This window comes from Phocoena sinus, chromosome 13, assembly GCF_008692025.1.
Source record: "Phocoena sinus isolate mPhoSin1 chromosome 13, mPhoSin1.pri, whole genome shotgun sequence".
NCBI classification, from domain to species: domain Eukaryota; kingdom Metazoa; phylum Chordata; class Mammalia; order Artiodactyla; family Phocoenidae; genus Phocoena; species Phocoena sinus.
This window is the reverse complement of record NC_045775.1, coordinates 29846231-29858619: the sequence shown is the minus strand read 5'-3', so window position 1 is coordinate 29858619 and position 12389 is coordinate 29846231. Positions and strand designations below refer to the sequence as shown.

The window sequence follows — 12389 nt, the reverse complement described above, 5'->3', positions numbered from 1 at the left end:
TATATTTTTAACAAAACTATGTTGAAGATTATATTTATCCAAAATCATTGGATTTACAATTTAATAATCTAGACTTATACTTTTTTTTAAGGACCAAGAAAAAAAAAAAGAAATTTCAATGACTCCAACCTATTTGTATCTGCTGAAGAGGTAAGGCTAATGTACTGCTTTAAGCACTTAGCTATTCTATTGATACATTGTTTTTTAAGTTTTCTAATACATGCATCCCCCCCTTTTTTCTTTTAAAGTTTGGCCAGCTGTTGGATGAAAATATGGGATCCAAGTTTGATAACATTGGCATGAATGCCATGGCTAACAAAGATAATGCAAGTAAGTAACTTGAATTTTTATTAGGTTTTAACTTCGAATTAGGGTAACTAACTTAGGCTTTAACTTAGAATTTCTGAAAATCTGAATATTTCTGGAGGACCTTTTTTTGTTTGTTTTTTTTTGGTTTTTTTTGTTTTTGCGGTACGCGGGCCTCTCACTGTTGTGGCCTCTCCAGTTGCGGAGCACAGGCTCCGGACGCGCAGGTTCAGCGGCCATGGCTCATGGGCCCAGCCGCTCTGCGGCATGTGGGATCTTCCCAGACCGGGGCATGAACCCATGTCCCCTGCATCAGCAGGCGGACTCTCAACCACTGCACCACCAGGGAAGCCCTGGAGGACCTTTTTATAGTAAGAAGGGATAAATGGTTCCTCACAACCTGAAAAGAATGGCTTTTCCACCTCTGTCTGCAGAGCACATGGGATTAAAAAGTATTTATACTACAGAAAAAGACTACAGCCTACAAAAGTTAATTTTTTTTTATGGAAGCAGGCTATTTTTATATAATATGAATTTGCTAAGTAACTTTATAAATACAGGCATTTTAATTATTTCTGATACTGATAGTTACTGGCTGCTCTTCTTTCACCAGTAAGTGTTCGGGGAAATAAAATCTGTGAAGCATTTGTTCCTTTGCTGTAAATAGTAAATCTTTGACGGTAAATATGGAAGGAAAGCAACAACCAAGGAGGGCTTTGCGTAGTGGATGGGAAATGACTGTAGGTCATGGCAGACTGGAAGTTCCTGTTAGGATGTTTGGTGGGGCCTCTAAGAGTCTACAATGTGCTTATCTTTTTTCTCCCTCCTCAAAGGTCTCAAACAGCTTAGGTGGGAGGCTGAACGCGATGACTGGTTACACAACAGAGATGTGAAAAGCATCATCAAGAGGAAGAAAAATTTTAGAAAGAAGAGGCCAAAAACCACTCAAAAAATTAAAAAGCAAAGAAAATGAGTGTTTTCTAAGTAAATTACAAGTTAAAATTCTACTTACTCCTAGTTTTTGCTGTTCAGCCATTTTTCTTGATCTTGCTCTCTGATGCCATACGTTCCAGAGTGTTCAATGGATGTGTAATAAACTATAAATAGAAATAGCTGTCATTTATGAAATCATGTAAAAGTGTTAAAATTAAACTATATTGAGAAAAAAATCAAGCTTTTTTCCCCTTATTTCTACATGGTAAAATGAAAAGGATGACAGTAGGATACATGTGTTGTATATAAGCTCTAGCATCTCTGCTAATCATTGTAATGAACACTATTCACTAAGCATTACTTTATACCAGATACTGTGTGCAGTAATTAATTACATAATGTTATCTTGTTTAATCCTTACAACAGTTCATGAGATGGGCATCATTATCTCTACTTGACGGAGAAAGAAAAAGCCCGTTCGCAAACCAGAGATTGGTTTTAAGTTTTAAGCTGTGGATTTGATTCCATCACACTCAGATATGAGTCTCATTCCAAAGTCTACATTCTTAACCCACTGGAAGAATTAAGAATCCAGCCTGTTAGCTGGATTCACCCATTGGCTAACTGGGATGAGAATTTTCTCCACTGTGTTCTCAGAAGGAGTGAAAATCGAAATGAACAGTATTTTTGGAAACTGGCATCACAAAATTAAGAAGCCATTTAGCCCTTAATTGGTCATAAAGAAACAATTTATAAAGGTTACCTGAAGAAGTTGTTTTGTACTCTTAATTTCACTTAAGGAAAAACATACCTTCCAAGATGAAAGGGAATTTCTTGCTCATTGTTTGCCTGAAATCTAAAGAAAAGTCTTAAAATTAGGTATGATTAGAAATTCATTGTTTTAACACATGGAGGCATAGTTTAGTGCTAGCTTTAGGGTCTATAAGATAGGAATCCTATAAATTAGACATTTGTGTTAAAGTCCTTCTTGGTAATCCAGGAACTGTATCTTTTTAAATAGGGTGTAAATTGCACTTAAACCTTATATGTAGCCTTCCCTAGTTATTTTGGAGTTTTTAAAACTTGGCCTATATATATGATGTAATTTATTTTGAAATGGTATTTAAAAGCAAATTTTCAGTGTTAATGTGAAATTCCCTTGTGTAATTTTATAAATTGTTTTTATGGATGCCATTTTACCTTTTTAGAGAATTAGACATAAGACTTCACTACACCCAATTTTTGAAGTGATCTTAAACTTTACTTTGCTTTTAAATACCGTTTGGATGTTTTCTTTTATACCCTTCCATCCGTTAAGAAGGCAAATGACAAGTTTCAAAGATGGCCACCACCCCAGGACTACTATTCCCTGCTTTAGGGAAAGAGAAAGTAGCACTTTCTGATTTTACAAGTTGAAGGCGCTAATATAAAATTTCCCCCACAAAATGACAAAGCACTTTTGGTGATGGCCAGTGGCATGGGAAAGGCTTTTAGTGGCTAGTGTTGATGCAGAGGAAGCACTCTGCTAGCTTGAGAAACTGGTTACTTGACAATTCAGCTATGCTACCTCTTGCTTTTCCAGTCTTACCAAACAATGAGGTGTAATGGGCAGGCTGGATTTTTTCCATCTGTGCTAAGCCAGACCAAGCACACTGCTCTATGCCCCCCATTAGTAAAATCCATGGAAGTATGAAACATTTTCCCTAGTCTACAAACATTAATTTTTTTTTTTTTTAGGGAGAGGAGTAATTTATTCTATAATAATTAACACCTAGCTTCTTCCCCTTGTGCCTATAAAATGGCTAATATCAATACACTGAATCTGAAAAGGCAGTTTCTCTAAAGAAGCCATTTAACCTAAAATGCATAAGCAAACTGTACACCCCCCTACAAAACACTAATTTCTGAATTATGATTACCTTGGCTTGTGTTCATCTTTTTAAACAAAAAATATGCTCCAAAAATGCCCACAAGTTCAGCTACTAAAACTCCTTTAAAGATCTTCTTTGCCAGTGGATCCATAGTACGGGCCATCCTAAGTTTAACAATAACAAATAAATGTAAACCTGAATAAGCATATACAAGCTTAGCACCACTTCTATAAAAATAACTGCCAGTTCATTCCCATAGTTTGAATGATTATATAGAAATAAAACCCTAAAGTTACCGTATCCTTAGTTGTACTAGACATGTCTCACTTTCCTAGTTTTCAACCTCCATGCCTAAGGGGCACAAGTGAACCAAAGACATGACCGGAGAAAGCACAGCGCGGAGACAAAATGGAAGGCATTGTGAAAGGAACTAACAGTTTATGGAACTGAGATTTTTAAATTGCCTAAGAATATAGAATGGTGCGAGTTAGGGTAAAACTTTTTTTTAGCTGAACTAGGAATTAAATAAGATATGATCTAATGGGCACAATATGTGAAATTCTTTATGAAGTACCCTACAAAAGTATGGTTCTTCTGCAAGTCGTTGTACATGTTTTATAGCTAGAAGTTTTCATTTATTTATACAACATACTGAACTATGTGCCACAGTTCTGGGCATTTTATATAAAGTTGAGCAATAAACTGGTTCTTGTTCCTGAGGAGCTGCTATTCTAAGCTGCAAACTAATTACGTCACCCAAAGGGCTTGTTAGAAATGCACATTCTTGGGCCTCAGCAATTCCCCAATCCCCAGGTTCTGATTCAGCAACTCTAGGGTTGGTGCCCAGTAATCTGCCCTTTTGCAGGCAACTCCAAGTGACTTTTATACAAGAGGCCTCTGGACCACGTGAGGGGAACACTGACCACCATCACCCAGTAAGTGGCAAAACTAGACTTCAAATCTTGATTCTCTTCCTATAATTAAAAGCCATTCAGAAGGAAGGGCTTAAGTCTTTATTCTCTTTCACTAAAGCAAAAGCTAACAAGGAAAGGGCTATATAACAAGTGAAGAAAATAGCATATATGACAATATATGAAATGTAAACCCAAGTTGTTGTTTTTTTTTCCTTTTGGCTGTGCCCATCAAAGTCAGGAAGAACAGGAGAACAGTGTTTTTTAAACTCAGGATTTCAACTGTCCTGTGTATGCTCTGTAACACTTTTCCATTCTCCGTGTGAGGTGGCACCTCCTCTCTAATACTCTACAGCTCCAGCTCTCCCGCTCATTCCATTCAATTTTAACTCCTTTTCACAATGTCTGAGGGTGGGCATAATTAAATACCCTACTTTGGTAGGATTATCCTACTAATATTGTAACCAGGTGTCCCTCCCCCCCAGCCCCCAGATTCCCTTCTCTCATTTTGATAATGTGATCACCCTGGGGACTAAAAGATTAAAACTTCATTATTCTTACCTAAGAGAAGTGAAGTGGAGGGAGTTAAAAAAGAACTTACACATAACCAAGAGGCGGTGAGGGAGTGGGAGACTTGTTTTGCTTTGTCTACTACTATGCTGTACATAACTGACAGGAAATAAGCCATGATCAGTACAGGGAGCTCTCCTGGGGTTATTTTTAATGTTCAAAGGGTGAAACACAAAACAAAACAAAGCCTGCCTGCAGCCAGATCCACAGTGTAAGGACTCCAAGTAGAATTTTGCTTTGTTTTGTTGGGAGGGAGAGAGGATAAGGGTTCAAAAAACAAAGTCCAAGTAACTGTATAGTAAAGCATTTACCTTTCTTAAAAACGGATATACATACATTTTACATTCCAAGTCCCTCAACTTCAGAAAAGGTGTTTATAATGACTGATAAAACCCATTTGATAAAGACCACCAAAGGCATAGCCATCCACGACAGTTAGGTTACTAACGGGCAGAGGCAGAGTTAAGACTAGACAAGATTTTGGAGAAGGATGGAACTCAGGTGAAGTTTAAAATGAAGCAGTCCTCTGATGGGCTCGAAGAAAAGCAGGGCTGTGTGTCATGAGTTTACATCACACTGGGCTGAGAAGCTGACTTAGGGTGCACAAGCTTAAGACAAATGTGCAATGTTTGCGTCCGAAAACCCCTCGTCTATGCACCAAAGCTGGAGATCGACGCGGCTCAGCATCTCCAGGCAACATTTCAAACAGCAAGGTCTTTCCTCACACTCCAGATGTGGGACAAGGTCTCCCTGCTACGACCCCGGGTTCAATTACAAGGGCACTTTTTCCAGGTTCCCACGGTCAAGCGCCAAGCAACCACCGACGCCTCCGAGAGTGGCCTCGGGGAGGCTACCCGCGATCCTCAGCCCCTCGCGGCCTCCGCATCTCCGGTGCCCCGGTTCCCCCCTACACCCGGCTTCTCGCCCCCACCCGGGCTCCCAGCCAGGCGCCGACACACGCGCAGCGCAAGCAGCACTGCACCGGTGCCGCGCCAAGGTCATTGAGCGACCCGGAAACACTCGGGCCGGGCCGGCGCCCCTCCGGCGGACGGATACAGTGACACCGAGTGTTCTTCGTATCGCCCCAGAACTCTGCCGAGGTCCCCCCAAAAGCCTGCTCTGCTCCCCGCTCTGAAGACCTGCCAAGGGAGGCAGCTGAGCGAGCAAGAGACCCGCACGTAGGCCTTACCTGAGGCACGTACTCGCCGGGCTGCGCATGCTCCAGGGCTGGCAGAGCCCCGCCCCTCCCGGGTTGGGCCCGCCCCGCCCCGCCCCGCCCCGCCCCGCCCCACACCGTAATCACCCGTTATTGTTCTCTTACTAAAAGTCTACCCTGACTGCAGGCTGCTTACATTGTTTTATTTAATCCTCCCAACAACTTTGTGTCATGATAGGTGCTATGAGTATCTCATTTTACAGAGGAGGTGAGAGTTTAACCCTGCCCACAATTAAACAGTTAGTAAGAGCCAGAACTTGGATTTGAACCCAGGGCACTGACTGGAAAGCCTGTGCTCAATCATTTTTCTACACCCTTCAACCCAAAGTGGCATCAGCAACATTGGCATCACTTGGGAGCTTGTTAGAACTGCAGACGTACTGAGTCAATCTACATTTTAGCCAGATCCCTAAACAATTCGTTCGTAAATCAAAATTTGAGTCACTGCCTGTACTGCCTACTAAATAAGAGGAGGAAAAGCGGGGAATGAAAAGGGGAAAGGGTAGGAGGAGGAGAAAAGGAATATAAAGGTCTATGAAGGTTCCATGTGGTTGGGCTACACCCCACAGGCCTGCAAGCTTTGTAGTTGCCAGCCTGGAAACCGAAGAAACAGCCTGGAGACAGCAACAGAGACATCAATAGATTACGGACAGCAGATCTTACACATCTGAAGCAAGGTCCTGGAGCAACACCCCACTGTGTGTGGCAGAGAGTGGACAGAACATGGCAGCAATCTTCGCTACTTTGGAAGGGAGGGGGTGAAGGAGGCTACCATTTACAGGTGGAATTGACATCAGGTTGGCCCATCAGGGAAACCAGCAGCTGGGGCCGGGCGCAAGCAAGTAGGCAGTTACTAATTAAGCCCTATAACTAAGAGGATTGGATAGTCATGTGAGTGAAGCAGGGACTGGTCAAGCAGGGGAGGTAGAGAGCAAGAGAGCAGCCATCTTCAATGCTGACTGTACACATGTGCATGACAAAGCCTGAAATACTCAAAACAGTTAGACACAGATCTACCTTCACTGAAGTTATAGTCAAATGGGGGGTAAAATATATCCACAAATAACTAATGAAGAGTACACCGTGATTAGGGTCTTGTTCTGATTTGAGGGATCCATGAAGGTGTAATAGTTGGAGTGTTGTTAATGCCAGGTAAAGGAAATGCCCCTGAGGAGCTTTCTGTGACTGCCTCAATTTTCTTACTCAACCCCCGTGAGCAGATAGGGTAGGGGGTCCCTGGAGAAAGAAAAGCAGGCATGGCTTTCTTGACATAAGAGAAGCCATTTTTGGCCTAAGCCATATTGTGATCCAAGCCTGGCCACAATGCATGCCCTTGAACAGGTCTCAGTAATTAATAATCTTAAGGGAACAAAATGACTCTTATGGGGCAAGAGAAGGAACAATAGCAAGATAATAAGTCAGGTTGTAAAGACTCCCAGTTCTGTTTCAGTGGTAAAGGTTAGCCTGAAGCACATTCTTGAGCTGTTTTGCAGAATTCAAAACCAACTCAACCACAAGATCAACTGGAACCTAAAGAAGATGAGTTGACCTTTTCTGACACTTGTGACTTCAATCAGCTAAAGTTTGGATTCTCTCAGCCTGTGCCCCAATTCTATGCTGAATTCTCCTCTGTTCAAGCCCCTCCATGAATATGCATATACCACCCAAACCCCTTCATGAATATGCATGCACCCCCTTAGCTTAAAACTTCCCCAGTCTTGCTGTTCAGGGAGACACTGCTTTGGGAAAGGTCCCCGGTGTTCTCCTCACTGCAAGTAATAAGTCCTTCCTTCTCCCGATCTTCGGCTTGATTGTGTCTTTTGGTCTGACACCCACCAAGAGGAGACCCAGTTTGTGGTCAGCCCCACAGTCAGCTGATATGGTTCACTGGCACAACTGAACAATCATAAATGTGATAGATACATGTGAGAAATATGGGCGCGTAAGCTATATTCGTTTAAAGCATGTCATTATTAGTCAAAGTCACCCAGGGCTACACAGATCCAGAGCCCCAAACCATCCCTCCCGCTACTGGTATCCTCTTAACGTCTGGGCTTTGTACAATCTTTTGATCTATCTGCTCTATAGAAACTGTCTCTCACTTGAACCTCCATTTTATTAGCATTTTGTGTCTGACTTTCTCTCACGCTTTCCTAAGATCTCTTTTAGTACTAAGATGCTTTTTATTTTGTCTGTTATTGTTTTTGCTGTCGTAACCTATTTTTCTCAAAACTTTTCAGACCTACACCCCGCAGGCGTTACCTACTCTGTTGAGGTTCGCTTTCCCCTCCAACCAGAACATGCACAATCTTTAGAGATTCATTCCCATTCAAAGACTCATCCACAATAAATACTTCTCATGTAAAAAGCAACCTCAGGCTTCCCTGGTGGCGCAGTGGTTGAGAGTCCGCCTGCCGATGCAGGCGATACGGGTTCGTGCCCCGGTTCCGGAAGATTCCACATGCCGCGGAGCGGCTGGGCCCGTGAGCCATGGCCGCTGAGCCTGCGTGTCCGGAGCCTGTGCTCCGCAACGGGAGAGGCCACAACAGTGAGAGGCCCGCGTACCGAAAAAAAAAAAAAAAAAAAAAAGCAACCTCTATACATCACTTAAGGCACTACTCAGTGCCTTGAGTTGCCAGGCCCTGCTATGTTGGTTTGAAATATTAGAGCCTCAGTGTTAAAGGAACCAGGATGACAAAACAAATTAGGAAGGTAACTCGAATGGTTCAGACTGAAAAAAGAAAGAAAATAAAAAAGCTTGATAACAAAGACTAAAATAATTGCACAGAAACTCAATCACTTCCACTGGGGAATGTATATAAACTAATTAATGGAGGTTGTTAATTGACAACTAGACTAAACTCTAGTGGAGACTCTTACCAAGCTGATTCGATCACTGAATTGGAGTAGAAGGCAGAGGATGTTGGGGGAGGTGGGAGAGACTCTGGTGGCAGGTTTCCAAAGTGGCACTGATTCTCACAAGCGTCAAGTGGAGGGACTCACAAGTAGCAGGTATAAGGGCTGTGCCTCTACATAATCCGGGTGAGAAGGTAACTAACCTGCCCCAGCCCTAACCCCAGAATGCAAATACTCAAGCTCTCCCATTCAGAAGTCCCGGCCATCCTCCTCCAAGTCTCCAGCACCCATCCCAAAGGGTCCACATTCCCAGTGTGGTCCTGATTTGCTAACTCTAGCAGAGGGATGCAAGTGGCTACGAAAAAGCCCTCCTTGCTGCATCATGCCCGAGACACAGAAGCTGGCTAAAGTTCCAGTCTGCTGTAATGGTCACAAATGCAAGGGCAGCAGGGATCTCCACATTAACAAGAATAAATTAGGAGTTTGGAATTAACATATACATATATATAAAACAGATAACCAACAAGGACCTACTGTATAGCACAGGGAACTATACTCAATATTTTGTAATAACCTATAAGGGAAAAGAATTTGAAAAAAAATAGATATATGTGTATGTATAACTGAATCACTTTGCTGCACACCTGAAACTAACACAACATTGTAAATAAACACTTCAATTAAAAACAAACAAAAAAATAAAAACCAAGTACCTAGGAAATTTTACTCTAGATAACCCATTGCTGCTGGTTGCTAAAGGGCACCTACTGGACAAGAGGGGCCCAGGAACTTGGGGTTGGCCTAGCCTTCCCTTCAGATGGCCCAGGACACAGAGCAGTGGAGAGCTATGGCCTCTGGGGCACTGTCCCTGAAGCAGGGGCGGTGGGAGCAGGACCCCGGCTCTGCTGGCTGCTGGCCTCTGGAGTGGAGTGGTTCTCCATCACCCTCAGTCTAGGAGACCAAAGTGTTACCAGATAAACCGTTCTGGATCCTGAATGTTTCCAGCATCCACTTTTCATGGACTCCATTCCTGACTTCCTCATGGTCAACTTCTGATGAGGGGAGCCAGTTTTTAGTAAAGTCCCCAAATACAGAGGTTACACCCCTCTCCCTACATATTGGATTCCAAGCTAAATTTCAATCCTGAACTGCACTGAGAAGTAGCACTTCTCTTGCTAAAGTAGAGGAAATAAAAACCCAAAACACAACTTAATCTGAAGGGGCACCCCACTACGTAGAGAGGAAGATGGCACAGGAAGGGCCAGGTTTACCTGCCCCTAAAAACCAGCCTTGGGCCAATCGGCACACAGGAGCCCTCTGCTACATAAACCCTGCTTTACTAATCAGCCTTGATTTCAATCACCTTAGACTTTTTAAAGATCACCTGTGCTTGTGCTCTCTCTCCACACACAGGCCTCTCTCTCCCTCTCCTTTCCCCTCTGTGTAAAGGAGCTTTAAAGAAGCCTCCCATGGAACTTCCCTGGTGGTGCAGTGGTTAAGAATCCACCTGCCAATGGAGGGGACACAGGTTTCGAGCCCTGGTCCAGGAAGATCCCATGTGCCGCGGAGCAACTGGGCCCGGGCGCCACATCTACTGAGCCTGCGCTCTAGAGCCCGTGCTCCATAAGAGAAGCCACCGCAATGAGAAGCCCGCACACCACAACGAAGACCCAACACAGCCAAAAATAAAATAAATAAATAAAATATAATATAATAAGCCTCCTAGGCTGCTGCCACCAGAGGCAAGAGCCAAGCCAGGGCAGCACCATCTGAGAGGTCCACCACCACTTACCTCAGGCCTGGGTGGACCCAGGAGCCAAACGGGAAGCTGGGATTTCACAGAACATCAGGCCCACCTGCAGTCAAAGGCTCACTAGTGCAAATGCATGATCCAATCTGGGTTATTATGCAATCATGCATGCCAGACAATCAAGAGTCAAGTACTCAGAATTGTAAGGTTGACAGGTTGCTGTGAACCTAGGGAGACTAACAAGAATCAGAGATCACATTACCAATTCCAGACATCCCCCAAATCCTCCTGTAATTACAGGCATTAGTGTCAGAACAGGATCCAGCCATGTTTTTTTTTAACGTCACTGTTTGAATTAATGTCTTAAATTCTACCTTCCCCAGGGAAACAGACTCTTTACAATATAAGGGACAATCCCACGAAGCAGCTTGGCAGGGGTCCGGTCTTACACCTTTTCTTTTTTTGGGAGGGAGATTCTGAAATACACAACCTTCCCACCTACACTGAATAACATCCTATTACAATGTAATGTAATAAGACCTTCAAGGGAGAGTGCTGTATGGAAAGAGAAAAACAACAAGACCCTCAAATATTTTAATTTTACAAACCTCAAAAATATAATCACAAATATAATGAACCCTAGATACCCATTCTTATCTAGGAAACCCCTTGGATCAGTTCTTTCCCTTCAGTAAAATGGAGATTAAAATTTCCTCTCCCGGGGCTTCCCTGGTGGCGCAGTGGTTGGGAGTCCGCCTGCCGATGCGGGGGACACGGGTTCGCGCCCCGGTCCGGGAGGGTCCCACGTGCCGCGGAGCGGCTGGGCCCATGAGCCATGGTCGCTGGGCCTGCGCGTCCGGAGCCTGTGCTCCGCGACGGGAGGGGCCACGACAGTGAGAGGCCCGCGTACCACAAAATAAATAAATAAATAAATAAAAGTGTTTAAAAAAAAAAAAAAAAATTTCCTCTCCCACATCCACCACCTGCCTCACTAAGACACTTTATGTTGACAGGTAAAATTTCCTCAATTCTATGATGCTTCCGTATGTTTACATTTCTGAAATTGGAATGCATCTCACAATCGATGGATACATTTAATATAGTGTTTGTCCCAAAATGCTGTTATTAATTAAAATGTTTTAGAATCCAGGGAATTTTATGACTTGTCATAAAAATCTGTCTCCTCAGAAGGTAAGGTATTTTTTTTTTTCAGTGAAAAGTCTCGCGGCCTTCCTTCTCACAGCAGGTAAAGAAGCACGAAGAATGCAGTAATACTGACAACTACACTGGGGGCTCTAAGAGGGATCTTGCTGTAATTATCTTTTGCCAGGTGACTCACCTGCACTGCCTGCATTCCAACCCCAGCTCCTCAAATGGCTCACTCCGCCTCTGTAAAACTCCAGTGAACCCCCTTGTAAAATGGTAACAATAGTAACACCGATTTCACAGGGCTGTTGTGAAGCTACATTAAGTCATCCATGTAATGTTACAGGCTTGGCAGGATGTCTGCTACATACAAGTGATCAATAATGTTGGGTATTATTTTAAATGATATATGAATGACTGTGGCAGCTAGGTAACTACACACAACTAGGAGTTAACTTTGTCAGTGTTAGCGTTACTTCAGAGAAAGGTAAATAGACTTTTCAAAAAACTATGTTCGTAGCGTTAGTGAAAAAAAAATAGAGGAAGAGTAAGAAGAATGATGAGGAGAAGAGAATGGGAGAAAGAAGAAAAAAAGCTCAGTAGATGTTTATGGAAACCCGACTTAAGAAGAAGCCAAAGAGAGTACATTTTGACCACGAAAGTGTACTAGATAGGATACAGGCTAAATTGCTGTTACGAGGAGACTGCAAAAATCCAGTGGCTGCAACAAGATAGATAATTGTATTCTTTCACACACAGTTCAGGAGGTTTGTTACACGTAGGGTGGGTGTTGGGAGGGTGACTCACCACTTGCTGTATCTACCATCCCC

At 43.2% G+C, this 12389-nt stretch overlaps 2 protein-coding genes across 4 annotated transcripts in view; one reads left to right on the top strand and one right to left on the bottom strand.

Moving 5' to 3' along the window:
• CEBPZ (CCAAT enhancer binding protein zeta) overlaps positions 1-1475 on the top strand; it is a 23298-nt gene extending 21823 nt beyond the window's left edge. For both annotated transcript variants that reach the window (XR_004352856.1, XM_032652945.1), the window contains exons 14-16: positions 92-150; positions 249-330; positions 1140-1475. Coding sequence is in view for 1 of the 2 variants with exons in the window: in XM_032652945.1 (XP_032508836.1) it covers positions 92-150; positions 249-330; positions 1140-1279 (281 nt within the window). In the remaining variant the exon portion in view is untranslated. The remainder of the gene's footprint in view (positions 1-91; positions 151-248; positions 331-1139) is intronic.
• CEBPZOS (CEBPZ opposite strand) overlaps positions 1-12389 on the bottom strand; it is a 13697-nt gene extending 1308 nt beyond the window's left edge. The window contains exons 1-4 of one of the 2 annotated variants that reach the window (XM_032652955.1): positions 12367-12389; positions 3159-3274; positions 2051-2095; positions 1319-1403 (exon numbers count right to left, since the gene is read on the bottom strand). In XM_032652955.1, coding sequence (XP_032508846.1) covers positions 1321-1403; positions 2051-2095; positions 3159-3273 — 243 coding nt within the window. In that variant the 5' untranslated portion in view covers position 3274; positions 12367-12389 and the 3' untranslated portion in view covers positions 1319-1320. Of the gene's footprint in view, positions 1-1318; positions 1404-2050; positions 2096-3158; positions 3275-5780; positions 5838-12366 lie in introns of those variants that run through there. The other variant, XM_032652954.1, reaches the window with a different exon arrangement.